General features: G+C 30.7%; 2 protein-coding genes across 2 annotated transcripts in view; one reads left to right on the top strand and one right to left on the bottom strand.

Annotated features, from left to right (window-relative positions):
- LOC125813113 (mitochondrial outer membrane protein porin of 36 kDa) overlaps nt 1-21,688 on the bottom strand; it is a 244,050-nt gene that overhangs the window by 114,663 nt on the left and 107,699 nt on the right. The gene's annotated exons all lie outside the window — the stretch shown is intronic.
- On the top strand, nt 12,777-16,807 carry LOC125813108 (serine carboxypeptidase-like 45). Its single transcript, XM_049492591.1, has 11 exons — nt 12,777-13,005; nt 13,625-13,729; nt 13,816-13,839; nt 14,245-14,337; nt 14,402-14,494; nt 14,580-14,665; nt 14,743-15,042; nt 15,129-15,256; nt 15,352-15,444; nt 15,832-15,949; nt 16,573-16,807. The coding sequence occupies exons 1-11, from the start codon at nt 12,783-12,785 to the stop codon at nt 16,762-16,764; spliced, it is 1,455 nt and encodes a 484-aa protein (XP_049348548.1). The 5' UTR covers nt 12,777-12,782; the 3' UTR covers nt 16,765-16,807.

Raw genomic sequence — 21,688 nt, 5'->3', positions numbered from 1 at the left:
GACAGAAAACCAGACTTGGGCCCCAAATTTCTCTCTATACTTTATTACTTCATATGTGGTTATTTGTCAATATGTGTTATTAGTTTTAAGGTCACCACAATTTAATTCCCCGAAAGATAGCCATTCTGAACTAATTTTCTAAAAATTTGACTAAATACGCCCGCTTCCTATAATATTAAAACATAACCTATTAAAATGTTTAACTTAGATAGTATCCCAATATTCCCCCCTTTCCCCTTTTGAAATAAGTTTCAACTGTAAAATAGCCTAATTTTGCAATTCGATCTAAGTTAAGTCATTTTAGCCAAATAAATTAGTTGTCGGATAACCGCATTAGCGGATATTCTAGGTGCCTTAAAAACCTTCCTAGAATATTAATAGGAACCTCGAACCCCCTTTATAGTTTTCAATAGATTTACTGTTTTAATCTTTTGAAAACAATAGTTTTTTCTTGATTTTTCTTAAAAATTAAGTGGCGACTCTTAAACCAGTCCAAATATATCGTTTAAATAAAACAGTAAACAGACATAAAACGTTATTGTGAAGCATGTTTACAACTAAAACGTCACTCAGAATAACGTTTCGCTGGAATGGCTAAAAATTGAAATTCAATCTTGGACCTACCTCATTCAACATTAATCAACTTTCCACTACTAAAATGGATATATATTTTATATATACGTTCACTTGATATATATATATATATATATATATATATATACACACACACATTTGCTCAACATTGAGTTCTTGAAGGGGCAATGTGAAAGTATCAAAAAGGGGTTTGAAGAATTTGAGAGACATTTGAAGCTTTTGCACCGTTGAAAGATTTTTTTTTATTTTTTTTTTGCTAAATGAATGAGGTAATTTAGATGAATATAAAAAGAGCAGTACAATGAAAACGAAGCAGAGCCACCTTCTGAATCTCGTGATGTTAATTGAAACAGAGAAAGTAGTTTGTTTGGTGTGGGGTTCCAACCCCATTTTATTAAAGTCTCACTTTGGTACAACTACATACCAACTAAATCTTACCAAGATAACTACATAGTTGTAAAGTTTGAAAATTTAGTATTTTCATGTTCATTGGTGACATTATTAGTTGTAAATTTCTTCTATAAAAAGAGTTCATTAGTTCATTTATAATATACACTAAGATAGAGAAAAAAAATAAAATTTTGAGAGCAAAGTGAGGTATTCCATAGACTATACAAGAAAAATGGTCTGTGAAGAAAAATGGAGTGTGAACGATATTTTAGTAAGGTGAGTGTTATTCCTTTTGAGTGTAGTAGTCACTTTGAGTATTGTATTCGTGACAACAAAATATAATTTTTTTTTGCTATAGTGATATCAGTTTCTCATCTTGACCTTTGGTTTTCCCCTTATTTTAAAGGGTTTCCACATAAAATTATTGGTGTCATTATTTTCTCATTTTATTTTCATTATTTTGACCATATATATTTTTGTGTTTGTCCGTGTTTTCCCAACAAACTGGTATTAGAGCCAAGGTTTTATCTGAGTATGATATGTGGTTGCAACACAGTCTGAATTTCTACATCATAAAAGATTTACTTTGGTTTGCAATAACTATTTATTTTTTGGAAAAACAATGGAAGACAACACAAGTAGAATAGTTATTTTGAATGGTGTTAATTATGTCATTTGGAAGAGGAAATGGAAGATCCTCTTTATGCCAAGAATTTTTACAAACCAGTCTTTACCACTGTAAAGCCTAATAATAAAACAGATGAAGAGTGGAATCTATTGCACAGACAGGTTTGTGGATTCATTAGGCATTGGGTTGATGATAATGTGTTGAACCATATTTCTGGGGAGACACATGCTCGATCCCTATTGGAGCATCTTGAAAGTTTGTATGCTCGAAAAACTGGCAACAATAAAATATTCTTAATAAAGCAGATGCTGAGTTTAAAGTATCATGATGGTTCTCTGATGACAGACCATCTAAATAATATTCAAGGGTAATGAACCAATTATTTGCTATGGGCATCAAATTTGATGAAGAAATTCAAGGCTTGCTTATACTTGGTTCCCTACCAGACTTTTGGGAAACATTTAGAACTTCATTGTCGAATTCTGCTTCGGATGGTGTGATTTCTATGGATTCCGCCAAGAGTAGTGTCTTGAACGAAGAGACAAGAAGAAAATCTCAAGGTTCTTCTTCGTCGGATGTCCTGATAACTGGCTCCAGGGGGAGAAACAAAACTCATGGTTCTCAGAATAGAGAACAAAATAGGAGCAAATTCAAAGTCAGAATCTTTTGCTATGAAATACTTGGGTCATGCCAAGCAAATTTTGGGCATGAGAATTACTCATCTCAAAGATGAAGGAAGATTTATTCGTCACAGAAAAAGTACATTGAACGTCTACTAGAGCGCTTTAACATGAAGAATGCTAAGCTTGTTAGTATACCTCTTGCTGGTCATATGAAGTTGAGTAAGAAGATGTGTCCTACAACTAGCGAGGAAAAAGAGAGCATGGCCAAAGTTCCATATTTCTTCGTCGTCGGAAGTCTAATGTATGCAATGGTATGCACTAGACCTGATATTCCTCACACAGTTGGTGTTGTCAGTAGATTTCTCGACAATTCAGGAAAAAAACATTGTGAAGCTGTGAAGTGGATACTCAGGTATCTTAGAGGAAGCTCAGATGAATGCTTGTGTTTTGGAGCATCAGATCCAATCTTGAAGGGTTATACAAATATTGATATGATATGTGACCTAGATAACAGAAAATCCACTACTGGATATTTGTTTAATTTTTCAAGGGGAGCTATATCATGGCAGTCAAACTTGCAGAAGTGTGTTGCACCATCTACTGAAGCTGAGTATATTGCGTCTACTGAAGCCGACAAGGAGATGATATGGCTAAAGCGATTTCTTCAAGAACTTAGATTGTAACAGATAGAGTATATTGTCTATTGTGACAGCCACAGTGCAATATACTTGAGCAAGAACCCTATGTCTAATGTAAGGACAAAACACATCGACGTCAGATATGATTGGATTCGTGAGGAAGTGGAAAGTGAATCATTTCACGTCAAAAAGATCCACACAAGTGAAAATCCTGCAGATATGCTGAGCAAGACGATACTGAAAGACAAGTTCGAGTTATGCAAATAACTTATGGGTATGAGCTCTCTCTAAAGAAGATGAAGATATCTCCTTCCAGTGAATGAGAATGGAAGGGGAGATTTGTGGGGTTCCAGTCCCATTTTATTAAAGTCTCACTTTGGTACAACTACATACCAACTAAATCTTACCAAGTTAGCTATATAGTTGCAAAGTTTGAAACTTTAGTATTTTCATGATGTCATTGGTGACATCGAATTTCTTCTATAAAAGAGTTCATTAGCTCATTTATAATATACACCAAGATAGAGAAAAAAATAATATTTGAGAGTAAAGTGAGGTATTCCATAGACTATACAAGAAAAATAGTCTGTGAAGAAAAATAGAGTGTGAGCGATATTTTAGTAAGGTGGAAATCAAAAAAGTGTTACTCCTTTTGAGAGTGTAGTAGTCACTTTGAGTATTGTATTCGTGACTACACAGTGTAAAAATTCCTTGCTATAGTGATTTCAGTTGCTCCTCTTGGCCCATGATTTTTCCTTTATTTTAAAAAGTTTTCACGTAAAATTCTTGGTATCATTATTTTCTCATTTTATTTTCATTATTTTGACCATATATATTTTTATGTTTATCTACATTTTCCCAACATTTGGTAGTATAAGAAATGTGGAAAGGAACATAGTTTGTTTGGCATGTTGTTCATCATTCAATTTCAGCAAAAAAATTGTTTCTTTCGCTGGATTCATCTTCATCTTCTTTACTGACCAAGGAAAACCCAATAGTTAACGCCATTTATGTAAACCATAATTTTACCTTATTTGTGTAGTATAATATTAATAAGAATCGGGTTATTTGAATAGATAAGAAAAATAATTTAGAAGCAAAATTATAAGGATTGAAAACAGAAATTGAATGATACGTGTAATTTGAGAATAAAATTCCCAATTTCAAGAGAAATGCTAAGAACTATAATTGATCTTAGGTTGTGTTTGGTATGAAGGAAAATGTTTTCCTGGAAAACAACTGAATTTCTAACTTATTTTCTCATTATTGGTTGGTGAGTAGAAAATATTTTTTTTGGTTGGCGAATGAATAATATTTTCAATAAAATTTCTTTTATTTTTGGTTTGAGAATAGAAAATACTCTTTAGAAAATAATTTCTAATTCGGAAATCAACTCCAATAATTGATCTAGGACCCAACCTTGACACCCAAACGAGGACAAGACCCTGATGACCATTTCGCAATCTAACCCAGAAAAATATTATTCATAAATAAATTTATATTTATAATATTTTCCAAAAGTAATTTTTTTAACTTTTTTTTTTATGGGTGTGACTTGAGTAGGGGGTAGTGGGGGGGGGGGGGTTATGGATCAAGGGTGGCGTAAAGAATGATTTATTTAAAATAATTTCTTTTAAAAAAAAATTACGGGGATGGTGGGGGGGGACGTAAAAATAATTTTTTTTAAAAAATTTGAAATATTTTTCAAAAATAATTTTAAAAAAAAAGGTTGATAGGGGAAGGGGTCAGGGTATGGGGTGGATTAAAAAATAAAATTTTAAAAATTTGAAATATTTTTTGAATTTTTTTTTGTGGGGTGGGAGGTGGGGGGGGGGGGATAGGGGTTTGGTGAGGTAAAATAAATATCTTAAAATTGGAATTATTTTTCAACAATATTTTTTTATTATTATTTTGTTTGGAGGAGGGGGCTGGTTGGGTAGGGGTAAAATTATATTTGAAATTTTAAAAAATTTAACTTTTTTTTTGTATGGGGAGGGTTGGGTAGGGGGTACGAGCTAGTAAGAAAATAAATATTAAAGTATGAAGTAAAGCTTTAGAAAATGTTTTTCTTAAGTTTTGAAATCCACTCTTAGATATTGAAATAAGTGAGAAATCTGTTGAATATCTATGGGTATAAAGATGGAAGATGTAGCTATAGACATTATAACTCTCTTGTCAAATATTCAAAAACAAAATATCCTAATTCTGCTTTTCAGGTTAGTTTATTAGTGCTAAAAATGAAGTTATTATTATAAGGTATATATTGGTTTCGTTAAAAGGAAAAAAAAAACTCAAATATGCTATCGAACTTTGAGAAAAGATTTATTTATGTTATATGCTAAAAGTTTGGCTCAACTATGTCATTGTCGTTTGAGAAATGCCATTATCCGATTTTGCAAAACTATTTTTTACTCGTGGCCAATTATAATTAGGCCATGTCATTAATTTTATTTTATTTAAAAAAAAACACCAAAATTCTAAAATCATTTTTAGAGTTAAAAAAATCTACCCGTATTTTAAAAAATATTATAAAATGAAAGCCAGTCCCAAAATTTCAAAAATCTACTTTGATTCGTATTTTTGTTGTTGTTTTTGACATTAGATCTTTGTTTCCTAGTGTGTTTTGAGTTTATGTTCAAAATTTCAAGTGATTTGGAGTTGTGGAGAAAATTCTACCCAAAAATGTTAAAAAGTGGTGGGAATCATGGTGACGCTATACGTATTGTTCCCCTAGGTCATTATAGAGGGTCCCGTGAAGTTTTTGAAAAAAGGTTTTCTCAAAATTCATATCACCACATCACTCATGTTCTAACATACAGGAAAAAGTGAAAAAAATCACAAAATTACTTTATTTAGAATTTTCTCGTAGCAAAAACAAAACCGTAGTGTATAATTTAGTAAAATGATTATAACTCTCTACTCTGAACTCAGAATGACAAAAACTTAGTGATGTTGGAAAGATGATTCATAGACCTTATTTTCTTATGTTACCCCCCTAAAAAAAAAAGAATTTTAAGTTTGTTTTTAAAAATATTTCAACTTCAATTTTTTTTTACTCCACCCTCACCCCTAACACCCCCTCCCCTCCATCCCCCACCAGCCCCCTTACCCCCAAAAAACAAAATTAAAGTTTGTTTTAAAAAATATTTTCAATTTTTATTTTTTCACAACACCCACCCCTACCCGCGAGTCCGCGCCTCCCCCCCCCCCCCCCCCGTATCAGCCCCCACCCCCTCCAAAAAAAATTAAGTTAAAATATTTTTAATATCAAATTTTTAGTTTTTACCCCATCTCACCCCTCCCCTAGCCCCACCCCACCTTCCCCCCCCCTAAATACACTAGTCGATATTTATGATAATATTTTTAAATTATAATTTAATTTTAAAAATTATAAAAAATATACTTTTAAGAAAAGAGGGCTGACCCGGCAAAGCCCGTAGCCCACACACTTGTGGGCTAGACCGACCATTTTCTGGCCCACATAAAAAATGGGTTAGCTCGGCCTGACCCATCAAATTGCAAAGCCTATATGGGTTAGCCCGAATGGGATGGGCCAGCCCATATTGACAGCTCTATGAATAAGCAAGTAAATAGGAATTTTGTGCATGTGATTTCATTTCGTTATTTAAAATTATAAATAAAATTAACATTTGGACTTATAATTTCATTTCATAATTTTAAATTATGAAATTTCAAATTCTCAAAAGATTTTGATTTAGGAATTTCATATTATAATTTTACGTCTTACAAATATAAAATTGATCCATAAGTTTATATTTTGTAAGAAAAAAGTTTTACTTATCATTTTACATCTATCAACCATTTAATTCATGTGTAAACTTAACTATTACTTCTACCAATTAAATTTATTATTATTTCAAATCAATGTCTACTTTATTTATTATTACCAATTAAATTTATTACTTATTACTATATGAGAGAATTATATAAATAAATAGTGCATTACAACTTATGTTCAATTTTACTTTTTTATTAAACTAAAGTTTGATCAATAAATATATGTCTTTTTAGAAATAACTTTGTGATAGCGTATTATATATTTTTTTTATGAACTTTTGTTTATTTGCTATTGTATATAGAATTGGAAGAATTTTAATAGTTCTCACAACTTATGGAGATTTTTACATAAGGAAAAAATATATAATTTTAAAAATTAAATTGTATATCTAAACATAATTTTGATTAATCCCATATAATTTCATTGATTTCATCTCACACGATCAAATGGACCCTTAAGGGTCTTAATCATGTACCTTTGAAACTTATAAATTATGCCTTTTGATCAAGAGTTAAGTATAAAAAAATATTCCTAAAGTATATTTTTTTGTTTCAAAGTTTCATATCTAAATTATTAAAAGTGCGAGAAATACACGTAAACGATTACTCATTAATTTAAGAAACTATCTTTTTCTTAAATTTATATCTATACTATTAAATGTGTAAAAATCATCCCTCAAATATTACTCATAAGTTTGATAAACAGATATTTATCACTCATAATGTCAGTATTCCAATAAAATAAAAAAGGTAAAGTAAAAAATGAAAAGTTCAACATACAAAAAATTCTCAGATATTTAGGTAAAAAAAGTTTCACCCAATTAATGTTAATCATCCTCTTAAAAAAGGTTTACCCAATAAATATTAATCACCTTTTTATTATGAGATAATATCTAAGATGTTTTCTTAATTATGAATTTGTTTTTCAATTTTAATTTTTAACTCAAAAATCACTCAATTCTAAACTATATTCTTAGAAAGTCACTTCACTTTGTTTTTAACTCAAAATTCACTCAAATATGATTAAAAATAAATGAATATTTTTTTATTTATCAAAATTTTGATTAAACATAAAAAATTTATGTCACTATATTTTAATTGAAAAGTCAATTAAATAAATTAATGACTTTATAAGTAAAACACTCATTCTTAAATCATTTTTGAGTTAAAAATCAAAATTTGAATAACTTTCTATAAAAATAATAATTCATGATTTAGTGATTATTGAGTTAAATACTAAAATAAAATGATTTTCTCAAAAAAAAAAAATCATAATTAAATAACCATCTAAAATATTACTATCTCTTTTATTACTTCTACAATTTTTTAAAAGTTTGGGACCCATTAAATTATCACTCTTTAGTCACTTTCAATCAAGAACCCCCCCCCCCCCCCCCCCCTCTCCCCCGCTCCCCCGCCGCCCCTCTAACTACATGTCTTCCTCCTATCTGACAGTGAAGTATGCATTGATTAGATAGTTTCTATACATAGTACTTACTACTCCCTCCGTTTCACAAAGAATGACCTCTTTTTCTTTTTAGTCAGTTTAAAAAAGAATGACCTTTTTCCTTTTTTGGTAATATTTTACTTTTTGCTTTCCACATGGCATGTTTAAGACACAAGATTAAGGGCAATTTTGTACATTTGGCACATAACTTTAATTTAGGACCACAAGATTCAAAAGTCTTCTTTATTTACTTAAACTCCGTGCCAAGTCAAACCAGGTCATTCTTTGTGAAACGGAGGGAGTATATATTTTGTCCTCTTTGTGAAGCTTACTCTCTCGATTAGAGGCGGTGGTAGGTGGGATTCGTGAGTTCAGGCGAATCCATTTGATTTTTCTGTAGATCCTACATATATATTAGAAAATTAATTAAATACATATGTATATTAATTTGTGAATCTCTAACACAATTGATTGACGGTTCTAAAGAAAATTTAGAACCTCCAAACTCTTAATTCTGGTTTCACCTCTACTCTCAATCTCATTCATATTGTACACTATTTTATTTAACATAATATTAAGATTTTTTTTTTTTGCATATTTAAAATAATTTTCTAATATTTATAAGACTAAAAATCACTTTTATCTTTTGAAATAATTTCTTCTTTTGTATCTATGCAAACGAAAAGATGCTGATGAAACTGTATCATACAGATCAATTCTTTTTTATATAAATGAACTTTAATCTTTAAATAAAATCCTTCCATTCAAACAAAAAAATCTTTTGAAAATTAATTTTTTATTATTATATAAAGGCAATATTATTTTTTGCGATAGACTATAAAGAAAAAGTAAAACATAATTGGAAATTTTCAATTTTAATCAAGCGTAATCACCTTTTAGGAAACTTAATACTCTCTCCGTCCCTTTTTAGTTGTCCACTTTAGAAATGACACACAGATTAAGGCAACAATGATTAGCACAGTGAAGTTACAATTTTACCCTTATGACAACTTTTCACTTCAAAATTACAACAACTTATTTGAATTCAAGTGAAATAAATTGGAGGGAAACAACATACACTTTTACAATTTTCAAGAAGTGTAAATAAGGGTATAATAGGAAAAAATTAGTTGTCTTTTCTTGATTTGTCAAAATGGACAACTAAATAGGAACAACTAAAAAAGGAAATATGGACAAGTAAATAGGGACGGAGGGAGTAGTTAATAATGTTTACACGTAATTAAGTAAAACAAGAAGCATCCACAAAGCATGAAAGCATTACTATTCATTGTATATAGTTCATATTACATAATAGCTTTTAATGTTGGTAGATATGTGTAGCTCTCATATATTTCCCTGCCTAGCCTCTATAATTTTGAATGATTTTTTTTAGACTTCATAGCCAATGTTTTTTACATGGTCAATACTTATGATTCAAATCCAAAATTTGTATAGTTTTAAAACTCGTTAATTATTGTGATTTATAGTATTTTTATGTAATTTTAAAATAATATATATTATTCCCGTTATCCTGATTTATGTATCACAAATAGAATTTCAAGAGTCAACCAAACTTTTTATGTATTTTAAATATTTTAAGTTGTTAATTATTGTGATTTATAGTACAATATTTTCTACTCACCAACCAAATATGAGAAAATAAGTCAAAAATCCATTTGTTTTCCAAGAAAGCATTTTCCTTTGTATCAAACACACCCTAAATGTCACTCTTGCGAACAAACAGCCTACACTGAATTTAAAAGAAAAAAAAATTAAAATTTTATTTTTAAAAAATAGTTCAAATTCTAAAATTTTCGATCCTTTTACGCCGCCCAACCCCTGCCTTTCCCTACCCAAAAAGTTAATAATTAAAAGTTTTTTTTTAAAAGATTTAAAATTTTCATTTTCTTTAACTCATAGCTACCCCACCCCCTCCCTAAACAAAAATTTCAAAGTTTGATTATAAAAAAAAAAAATCAATTTTAAATTTTTGTCTTTTTACCCCACTCCACCCATACCTTGACCCCCCCCCCCCCAACCCACAAAAAAAAATTATTTTTGAAAAATATTTTCAAATTTTAAATTTTTTATATTTTTATCCCACCCTCCCCCTCCCCCCTACCAGCCCTCCCCTACCCTCCTACCCCTCCCCCCTCCCCCCTCCCCGCAAAAATAAATAAATTAAAAGTTTGAATTTCAAATTATAAAGTTTTATTTTTTTTACCTCGACTCCACTACTTGCCCTCCCCCCATCCACCCACCCACCCACACATACACACACAAAAGAAATTTAAAATTTTATTTTTTAAAAAAAAAATCTTAGTTTGAAAGTTAGGTCCTGAATCGGGTGTGTTTGGATCCCGGTTCAAAAGTTGGGATTAAATTGTGTCTCACATCAATTGTTGATTGTCGGGGTCGGGTCTTGATTCAAGTGTGAAGTCGAAACCCGGATTGACTGATTGTGTTCAAGTTTGGGTATCGGGGTCAGGTCCTGGGTCAGATATCCGATCTCAATTCGAATGTCAGGCTCGGGTTGAAAGTCGAGGTCAGGTCTTGGGTCAGATTTCAGGGTCGAATTTTGGATCGGTCGTCGAGGTTGTGTCCTAGTTCGTGTGTCGGGATCATGTCTTAGATTGATTATCTAGGTTGATTTCCGAATCAGAAATTATTTTCCTAAAAAGTATTTTCTACTATCTAGTAAAAAATAAAAGATATTTTCTAAAAAAATGTTTTTCATTTCACAAATCAAACAGTAAAAAATATTTTTCGGAAAATATTTTCTACTCACCAACTATTTAAAAATAAAATTTAAATTTCTTTGTGTGTGTGGGGGGGGGGGTAGGAGGGTAGGGGAGGGCTGGTAGGGGTCGGGTAGGGTGGGAAAAATAAAAATATTTAAAATTTGAAAATATTTTTCAAAAAAAAAATTAAATTTTTTTCGATTGGCGGGGTGGGGGCTGGGGGTAAAAAAACTAAAAACTAAAATTGATTTTTTTTTATAATTAAACTTTGAAATTTTTGTTTAGGGAGGGGGTGGGGTAACTATGAGTTAAAGAAAATGAAAATTTTAAATCTTTTCAAAAATAAACTTTTAATTATTATTATTTTGGGTAGGGGAAGTCAGGGGTTGGGTGGCGTAAAAGGATCGAAAATTTTAGAATTTGAACAATTTTTCAAAAATTAAATTTTAAATTATAAGTATTATTTTTTGAATGGGAGAGTCGGGGGTAAGAAAAAAAATTATAATTTGAAATTGGAGGAAAGTTTTGGAAAATGTTTTCCTTTATTTTTGAAGGGAAGTTATTTTCCTTAAATTTTAGGAAAATAAGTTGATTTGCAAATATTTTCCAAAACTTTTAAACTAGCCAAACATGAGAAAATTTCCTTCCTACCAAACACATTTTAACATCAACTATATACAGGGGCGAATTTATGCATAAAAATTGGGTCACCGGAACCCGTGGTCATCCGACTAAACTCGATATATTACTTCTATAATTATTAAAAAATATATTAAATTAAAACTTGTGGAACCCATTCTCAAGATGACTGGATGGTTCATTGGTATCACTGCAAGATTTCAACATGAAGGTCACAGGTTCAATTCCAGCCAGCCCCAATTCGCTTCAATTTGTTTTCATTAACTAAAAACACATTTTTCATTTTTTTTTAAAAACTAAATTCTGAAAGTTCTTAAGTCAATGTCTTCAAAAGTTTCCTTCCCACCCACTTTCCAAGTTTCAAAATATTTTTCTTCTCTCTTCAAATTTATTTTTTATTTTCGGGAAGTGCTAAATGACCAAAAAATTTGGCTAGAAAATTAAATAAAACTATAATATTTTTTTAATTTTAAAATAAACTGATCTTTTTTCAATTTTTTAGTTAAAATGTATTAAAGTTAAAAGGGTAAAAATATTTAAAAAGTTAAAATAACATAGATAAAATATAATTCTGACCAAAAAGATTTTTCCTTTATTTTTCACAAAAAGAAGAAGCTTCAAGTCTCCAACTTCAAGTCAAGAATCTAGAGAAATCATCATTGTCAAAGTTTAAGGTAGGTTTAATTTACGATTTCTCTTTTTAATAAACAAACTAACTAAATAAAAAAAAAAAAAAAAATAAAAAAAAATAATAATAATAATAATAAAAATAAAATAAAATATATATATATATCACTTTAATTTCAGGATTAACATATAAAAAAATCTTGTCATTACTTATAATAGGAAATCATCAATAGCTATAGAATCGAGTACAATTGTAAACTGATGATATTTTTGTGGTAATGTAATTTTTATGTATTGTTCGCTTAGTTATTGTTATTATAATTTTTTTGATCTTATTTTTAAAGTAATGGTGCATCCGTTTTCTTGAAATCCTGGATTCGCCTCTGACTATATATATAAAATGAATAATTTTAACTATATTGTAATTTTTCGATGAAGCGTATTAGCTCTATCATCTCGCCTTTATGACCAAGGCTTCATTGGCTATGAAATAATTGAATCATATCTGGCATGAATTATTTTATTTCAGTGTGATGACTATTTACTAATTAATTAGTCTATATAGCCTTCTCTATAAATTCTTAAATAATTAGATATCAATCTTTATAGTTGATGTTCAGTCATAACAACTTATCCTTATTATCATTACATCTGAAAATGGTTCCATGGTTGTGTATATTTTTTTCTTACTTGTTGTTCTACAAATCAAGTTGTGAGCTCATAACTTCTCTTCCTGGACAACCTCCAAATATATTCTTCAAACAACACTCTGGTTATATTGTTACAAATTCTCAACATGGTAGAGTTCTCTTTTATTACTTCGTCGAAGCGGATTCAGAAAATGCAGCATCACTTCCCCTTACTCTCTGGCTCAATGGAGGTACGTACACTTCTTCTGTGTTGTTCGTGTTGGGTGTTTGTCCTGAATTTCTGAGTTTTCCTCTCCTTTTACTAAAAGGAAAACGCAATCTTTCCATATTTGTGTATTACTTTCTCTTGTAGGAAAAAAGTTAATGAGTCTGTCTTCTAAGTTGGCAGCATCCATAACGTAGTCTTAAGGGTTTTGAGAGTTATTTAGGAAAATTTGTGACACACAAGTATTATGTTGTCACTTGTGTGAACATCTTTTTGTTCTGAGTGGATTTTGTGAGATTATTTCCTTGGATATTTTTGTTCTCTCTTTTATATTAGTGAATTGCTTTATCTCTTCTTGTGGATTAGGTTGATTGATCGAACCATGTTAAATATTTGTATATCTTTTGATATATTCTTCATTTGTCTTCTTATTTATGGTGCTTTACTAACTTCTGCATGACACTTGATAATTTCAGTTCAAAACAACTTGTGTGTGTGATTCTCTAAAATAGTGCATTTCTGGAGAATCCGACACGGATACAATAACATTTTTGAGAAATATAGCACTTTTCTATAGACCTTGATTTTCATTTGAAGAATTGAACTGAGAAGATATAATTTTGGTTGAAAATCCAATATCATAGGCCCTGGTTGTTCATCTGTGGGTTATGGTGCTTTTATGGAGCATGGTCCTTTTCGTCCAGGGAAAGATGGGAACCTAATCAAAAACAACTTTTCTTGGAATTTGGGTAATGTTTCTTGATTGATCATATTCGAAAGATTTTTTTCATAATAAAAAACAATGACTGATTTTGATTGCTATAACACGAAACAGAATCAAACATGTTATATGTGGACTGTTGGGTTCTGAAGGGTGATTAGCGTCATGCGGAAGCTTACAATTTGCAAATCCTATAGTTGATAAATCAGATAACAAAAACTTATACTAAAAAATCAAAATATTATTATATCAAAACTAATATAAAGAAAAACATTGAAACTTTGGAGAGAATAAATCTCCCCATAAACAAGACTCTTAAACGACTACATTGTGGATGTTATTGTTTTGTGTTAGAAGAAACAAACCTATATTTATAGAGTCCTAAAACCTTTTCTTACTAGAAAAAGAGTCCTAAAAGGAGAGAATAAACCAAATATGAAAGAATATTATATTTTCCTTTCAAGAAAAGTAAAAACATTTATGGTAATGTTTTGTCTTTTCTTTTAAGGAAAAATAAATCTTAAATTATGGTAAGAAAATCAGGGCAAAACCCTAACATGGACTCCCCGATTGGAGTAGGATTTTCGTACTCAAATACAAGCTCAGACAACATCAATTGGGATGATACAGCAACAGGTACACCATATTTCCTCGGATAGGATTTTCGTAGTCAAAGCAACTGAAGTTTTTGATTTTACAGCTAAGGAAAATCTCCAATTCATCCTCAAATGGTTCAAGAAGTTCCCTCGATATAGAAACTCGGATGTGTACTTAACCGGGGAGAGTTATGCAGGTTGACACATCTCTAATGTTCCTTTAGTTGTGTATATATTCTCAATTAGATTTGTTCAACTAACATATTTTTCGTTCTTAATTAGGTCATTATATACCACAGTTTGCAGTATTGCTGCTTGATTACAACAGAACGCCTAATGTTAAACCGATCAAGCTTAAATCAATCGCAGCAATGTTTACATTACGTTACCTAGATGAACTATTTGTTTCACATTCAAATGTTCACTTAATCCAATGAATTTGCAGCTAGGGAATCCACTCCTAGATATTGATATAAGCGTGAAGTCTGCTGAATATCTATGGGCACACGGTGTCATTTCTGATGAACTTCTTGATATGCATAAAACAATCTGTAATGAAACAAAGTTCATGATGGAGTATACACATAATGAGACATCTAACAAATGTGCAAAAGTGATGGAATTAAGAACGGAAGAGATGGGAAACGATATAGTGAAGTATGACATACTCTTGCCAAAATGTGTATCTTCTGATGCAGCAGGACAACTAAAGGCCCTTGGTAACCTCGCCATAGTACACGACAAGGTATGTATGCAATCTAAGTTCCACACGAACTATATATGTTTAGGAGCTAACTTGTTGGAGCTATATTCTTTCGACAGTTTGATAAGAAAGTTGGAAAAGTTGCTGATCCATGTCGTAATGAATGGATAAATTTGTATCTTAACAAGCCAGAAGTTCAAAAGGCACTACATGCTAACACCACTAACCTGCCATATTCGTGGGAGGTTTGTTCGGGGTTGGTTTTCTTTCCTTCCTATTTTATTTTCTTTCTCTTGAAGTAATGTATCGCGCTTTATCTAAAAGCTTAAATTAGCAAATGTGCATTTTCAGACCCCTTCAGTATAAGATGGAAGATGCAGCTATAGACATTATACCTCTGCTGTCAAATATTCTAAAACAGCATATCCCAATTCTGCTTTACAGGTTAGTTTATTAGTACTAAAAATGAAGTTATTAGTATAAGGTATTTTTGGTTTCACATAATACATAAACGTGTTCTTTAACTTCGCCTCAACTAGCATTTGTGTCCACCAACTTTGGATGTGCACAAGCAGACACTTAAACTTGTACAAAGTTGAACAAGTAGACACACACAAAGGACTGCAAATTGTGATGTAGGACGCCTCGTAGAGCGTGTGTGTCTACTTGTTCAACTATATACAAGTTTAAGTGTCTATTTGTACATACTCAAAGATGGAGGGTATAATTGCTAGTTAAGGCCAAATTAAGGGGCCTTTTATGTATTATGCCTTTTGGTTTTGTTAAGAATTACTAGTCTAGTAAGATTGTGTATGTTTTTTTTTGTCCCAGTGGAGATCAAGATTCAGTACTCCCACTTACCCAAACTAGGAAAATTGCTAAACTACTTGCTCAAGATTTAAAGCTAGTTGCTTTAGACAAATATGGTCCTTGGTATGATGGCTTGCAGGTATGTTCATAACGGGAGCTTAGTGCATCAATCTGTCTTTTTGTTATTTATGGTAAAGGTCTTAATTTGCCCCTAAACTACATAATTTAGAGCAAATTTACCCTTCTTTAAAAGAAGTGTCTCGTTTTTAATTAATTGAACGCGTACTCTTTTTTTCTTTAATCCTAACTTCATAATGATTTAAAATTATTATCTTTCAATGTTTATTACTTGATTTATCCAAAATCAAATTGGAATAGTTGTTATGATAAATTGTAGATCTTTTAGTTAAAAGAAACATTATGTGATTCTATGTAGGAGAGAAATAAAATAGTATGCATTTGAACTTTACGAATGATTTTGAGTTGTTCTTGAACTTACAAATGATCTACATTTATCCCTTGTGTTATGCCTACAAGGGCGAAATTGAGCAATATTTTGATAACAACAAGGATAAAAACCGGGACGTACACTTCTTAAATGGACGGTAAATTTGCTCTAAGTCATATATAGTTGAGCTTTTTCCCTTAATAATAAAAGCACTTGCTTCAAATCTAGTAATTCTAAATCTTGGATTCATCTCTACGTTGTTGGGATCGAACAATGAAAACATGTGTATACATAATTTGTTGATTAATTTGCAGATTGGAGGATGGAGTCAATCATTTGGAGGGGTAAGAGAAGGCAAAAATGTAACATATTTAACATTTGCTACAATTAGAGGTGCATCTCATGAAGTGCCTTATACTTCTCCTTCACAAGCTCTTACTCTTTTTAGAGCATTTTTGAGAGGATATCCTCCACCACGAAAGAGCAGCGCCATTGCAGCGCTGTAGCTGTGTAATTCTATTATATACGATCTGATGAATCTCTTTTCGCCAATTTTGTAACAGCAAGAACATAGTTAAGCTTTTGAACACCTTTCTTTGAAGTTGGTGAAAATTTGTTCTTTCTTGGTAGTAGTATAACATATTTAAACATTGATGTAATATTTAAATCTTCATGGCCTACTTCCCAATCAATAATTTAATATTAATGTACAATTATTGTACTTCAACTTGTTGACACTTGACACACTCAAGTTCACTTTTTTTTTTCCATCTGAAAATGGTTCCAATATGGTTGTGTATCTTTTTTTCTTACTTGTTCTACAAATCAAGTTGTGAGCTCATAACTTCTCTTCCTGGACAACCTCCAAATATATTCTTCAAACAACACTCTGGTTATATTGTTACAAATTCTCAACATGGTAGATCTCTCTTTTATTATTTTGTTCACAAAATGCAACATCACTTCCCCTTACTCTATGGCTCAATGGAGGTACATACACTTATTCTATGTTGCTCGGACTCTTCAAAAATATAGATGGATGTGTCGGATCTCGACACAGATAGATACTAACTTCAATGAGCATATATATGAATGCATTGATGAGTAATTCTTCCATGCTTATAGACTATTGATTTTCCAAATTGGCCAAATTTTCCTATATAAGGAAGTCACTCTCCCTCACATCGAAACAAAAAATAAATCAAAAAAGCATTAATCCTTGCACGCTTAGTGACCATTGATATTTTACCAAATGTGCAATTAGTTTTACTGCATTCCCACATAATTTGCTATTCGAGGTTCATTTTTATTCGACTGAAATTGATCCCATCCACATCTTCTTTCATTTGATTTGTCGATTCGATTTGATTTTGACAGTTTTGAGTATGTATAAGGAAAAATACATAGCCTCGGTACTAATCCTTGCATACTCTTAGTGACCATTGATATTACCCAAGTTAAATTGAACAGATACATCTCATTAATTTTGGCACTTAATTCAATAACACCAATTAATCCAAAAGTAGGCAACCTCAACAGTCTCTTAATTATCCAAGTGCCTATATAATACAGCTTGTACTAAGTACTCCACAAAATCAACATCTTTTTAAATTGATTAGCAACAGCTGTTGAATTCTACTATAATGGGTTCATCTGAAAGCACTGCTAATTCGAATCAAACAGTTGCTTGGTCAGATAATGATTCTGATTCTGATTCTGATGTTGAATTACATTGGGGGAATGAACATGAAGATGAGATACCGCAAAGATCTACTTTGGTTTTGGGTTTCCTACTGTCTATTCTCGTAGCAGTACTAATAGTTCTTTAATTTAGGGAATCATGATTATATATGTTTTGTCCTCTTAATTAGCTATAAAATGTTCTTTAATTTGTTTAGTGTCTGACTAATTTTATCTCTTTGGTTACAATATTATCTATTGAATGAACAAGAATTTATGCTTATAAATTTTTCTTTTTCAAAACATCTGAATTTCAATTCTTGTACATCGTGTTACAAGATCAAAGGAAAAAGGATACAATGATTAGCCTTAGCATATATATAATTGTGTTAGTATCCAACTATATAAAGGGAGACATAAAAGTTTAACTCAAGAGATATGTCAAATAAAAGCATATGAGTTAATATCCTAAATTGTCACTCAACTTTGAATAGTTTACTTAAAAAGTCACTCAACTTTATTTTATAATACTCATTTAGAAAGTCACTCAACTATTTATATTTCACTTAGAAAGTCACTTATTTTAATTATTTTATTGAGTTTTGTTGAAATATAGTTTTTGTTTTTACGTTTTCTTTAAAAAAATAGTAGAAGATTATAACTGTCCGTTTTTTTATTACTTATCAATTCCAACCTTTCTTTTTGAAATTTTTTTAACAATTTAATTCTAGTTTTACAATTACTAGAACGGAAAAGTTTTTTTTAAAAAAATTTTTATGGTAAAGGTCTGAATTTGCCCCTAAATTACATAATTTAGAGCAAATTTACCTTTCCTTAAGAAAAGTGTGTCGTTTTAAAGCTCGCCGTTATCAAAATAGCTCAATTTTGTACTTTTGGGCTAGGGACGACAACATAAAGGACAAATTTGGAATATTCACAAAGTTTAAGGACAAATTCGGATCATCACATAGTTCAAAGACAAATTTATTTAAATCTAACTATGAAAAACCATTAAAAGAGGATAAATGCATGTCATTGTACCATCAATTTAATTAATTGAACGCGTAGACTTTTTTTTTCTTTAATCCCAACTTCATAATTATTTAAAATTATTGTCTTTCGACGTTTATTACTTGATTTATCCAAAATCCAATTGGAATAGTTATTCTGATAAATTGTAGGAGATCTTTTAGTTAAAATCAAACATTATGTGATTCTAGGTAGGAGAGAAGTAAAATAGTGTGTATTTGAACTTCACGAATGATTATGAGTTGTCCTTGAACTTACGAATGATCTACATTTATCCCCCGTGTTATGCCTACAAGGGCGAAATTGACCAATATTTTGTTAACAACGAGGATAAAAACCGGGACGTACACTTCTTAAATGGATGGTAAATTTGCTCTAAGTCATATATAGTTGAGATTTTTCCCTTAATAATAAAAGCACTTGCTTCAGAACTAGTAATTCTAAATCTTGGATTCATCTCTACGTTGTTGGGATCGAACAATGAAAACACGTGTATATATATTTTGTTGATTAATTTGCAGATTGGAGGATGGAGTCAATCATTTGGAGGGATAAGAGAAGGCAAAAATGTAACGTATTTAACATTTGCTACAGTTAGAGGTGCAGCTCATGAAGTTCCTTATACTTCTCCTTCACAATGCTCCTACTCTTTTTAGAGCATTTTTTAGAGGATATCCTCCACCACGAAAGAGCAGCGCCATTGCAGCAATGTAGCTGTGTATTTCTATTAGGCATAATACATAAATTGGACCTTTAAATTGACTTCAAATTACATAACTTTGACCTTTAACTTTGTGAGTGCACAAATAGGCACTTTAACTAGCCAAAACTTAAACAAAAAAACACTCGGATCCTACCTGGCAAAATGCGTGAAATACACTCAAATTAGGCGCGTCAGATTTAAAAATCAAGGGGCCCAACAGTAAAAAAAAACATTGAAAGGACAATTAAACCCTCTTTCTATTTTTTCAACAATTTCCCCCTCTTTTTTGCATTATTTGTTGTTCACTGCAAAATGCAAGTGACATTTAATTAATTTTTTGTAATTGCGAAAAAAAATTATAATGAAGTTTTTTTTTTTGGCAAGATGGGTGAGTATACACTTGTAAAAGTCGAATGCAATTTAAGTTCAAAGGTTCTCGATCAATGAATTCAATCCACACTTAAGGGACTCCTTACATTTTGATTAAGCATCAGATTGCTACTCAAATTTTACAAAAATCTCTGAAAAATTCATTCAGACAATTTATCAAACACTTTAAGTGCACCATTTTACTTAATAATTTTTAGCACTGTATGTTCATTTTTTGGCCTCCAAAAATTCATAATTGTAATTTGCTATTCACTATGACAATCACAATACATAAAACACCTTGTTTTTTCCATTAAGTATTTGACAGCTTAAAGCACAAATACACTTCAAACTAAAGAAAAGAAGAGAAGTTCATTGATTCTCATGTCTTCCCATATTTATGGGCTGCTCTAAAACAATTTTGCAACAAAAACATTAGTTTTCTCTAGTGATTCTCATATTAGCTTGAGCATTTGACCAACAATATGCAAATTCTTGTTTGTAAAATGTTGAACCTTGATACCATGACTAAATTGAGGAAGAAGAATAGATTGCCCTTCAAGTATATGAAATTTCAGCACATATCTTGAACAATTTTTTCTTTGATTTGAATATAAGGGGCATGAATTTTAGAAATTTAGATTAGGGTTTTTTTTAGAAGAAAGAGGAGAAGAGCGTACTAATTTTTTTTTCCTAAAAGTGAATTTGTTTTCACTTTCACCTTATTCTATATTATAATTTATTTTTATTATTTTTAAAATTTAGGTGTATTTATTTTAGTTAGTTGGCAGCAACTGATTGGTTCACTTTTCCACGTCATAGCATTTGTATATCACGCGTTTTGCCTGAAATATTTGAGTGTTTTTTTGTTTAAATTTCGAATAGTTAAAGTGTCTCTTTGTGCACTATCAAAGTTAAAGGTCAAAGTTATAATTTAAAGTCAAGTTAAGGGTCTTATTTATGTATTATGCCTCTCTATTATATCGATTTGATGAATCTCTTTTCGCCAGTGGATTAAAATGTTTGAATTGGATTACACGTTAAAACATTAAGCTATTGTATTGATGTAAATATTGTTCTGTTGAAAAAAAAAATAAATATATTTAGGTTGAGAGGCATATATCCAGCTTTTTTTCACATTCTGGCCTGTTCATAACAGATGTCTCTTAATCATCTTAAAATCTAATGGATTTCACAAAATTGTTTGAAATGTGAGGAAAATTTTGGAGTTGAAGAGTTAAAAGTGATAATAATAATAATAATAATAATAATAATAATAATAAAAGGTGGGTGGAGTTGTGACAAAAATGGTAGCATTGGAAGTGGGTTGGCGGGTCCGACGAAGATGAAGAAATGGTGGCAAGAGATTTTGAAGAAGAAAGAAATGAAAAAACAGTTGAAATAACCAAAAAAAAAAAGAGGAAAATTGATCATTTTTTAACTTATCATGCTATTTAAGAGAGTGCACACACTCTCTATGTCAGGTGACCGAAAAAGAATATACTAATACTATTCAAAATTATTTGAAGGTAATAGAACACCGCAAAAGTCAAGTATCTTCTTTAAACAAAAGTCTTGAGGGGTAACAATTATTTGTTCTTTTAAAATTTTTGTTACAATTCCATTAGCTAAGCTGGAAAACAAGAGCA

This window comes from Solanum verrucosum, unplaced genomic scaffold, assembly GCF_900185275.1.
Source record: "Solanum verrucosum unplaced genomic scaffold, falcon-dt-bn FXZP01000746.1, whole genome shotgun sequence".
NCBI lineage: Eukaryota > Viridiplantae > Streptophyta > Magnoliopsida > Solanales > Solanaceae > Solanum > Solanum verrucosum.
This window is presented reverse-complemented; position numbering and strand designations above follow the sequence as displayed.

What these genes read in the sequence shown, in the direction of transcription:
- LOC125813108 (XM_049492591.1), top strand. Translation starts at nt 12,783, where the DNA reads ATGGTTCCATGGTTGTGTATATTTTTTTCTTACTTGTTGTTCTACAAA. An exon ending in ATCCCAATTCTGCTTTACAG is followed by an intron (nt 15,445 to 15,831) that starts GTTAGTTTATTA and finishes TTTTTGTCCCAG; the next exon opens with TGGAGATCAAGATTCAGTAC. An exon ending in CTTGGTATGATGGCTTGCAG is followed by an intron (nt 15,950 to 16,572) that starts GTATGTTCATAA and finishes ATTAATTTGCAG; the next exon opens with ATTGGAGGATGGAGTCAATC.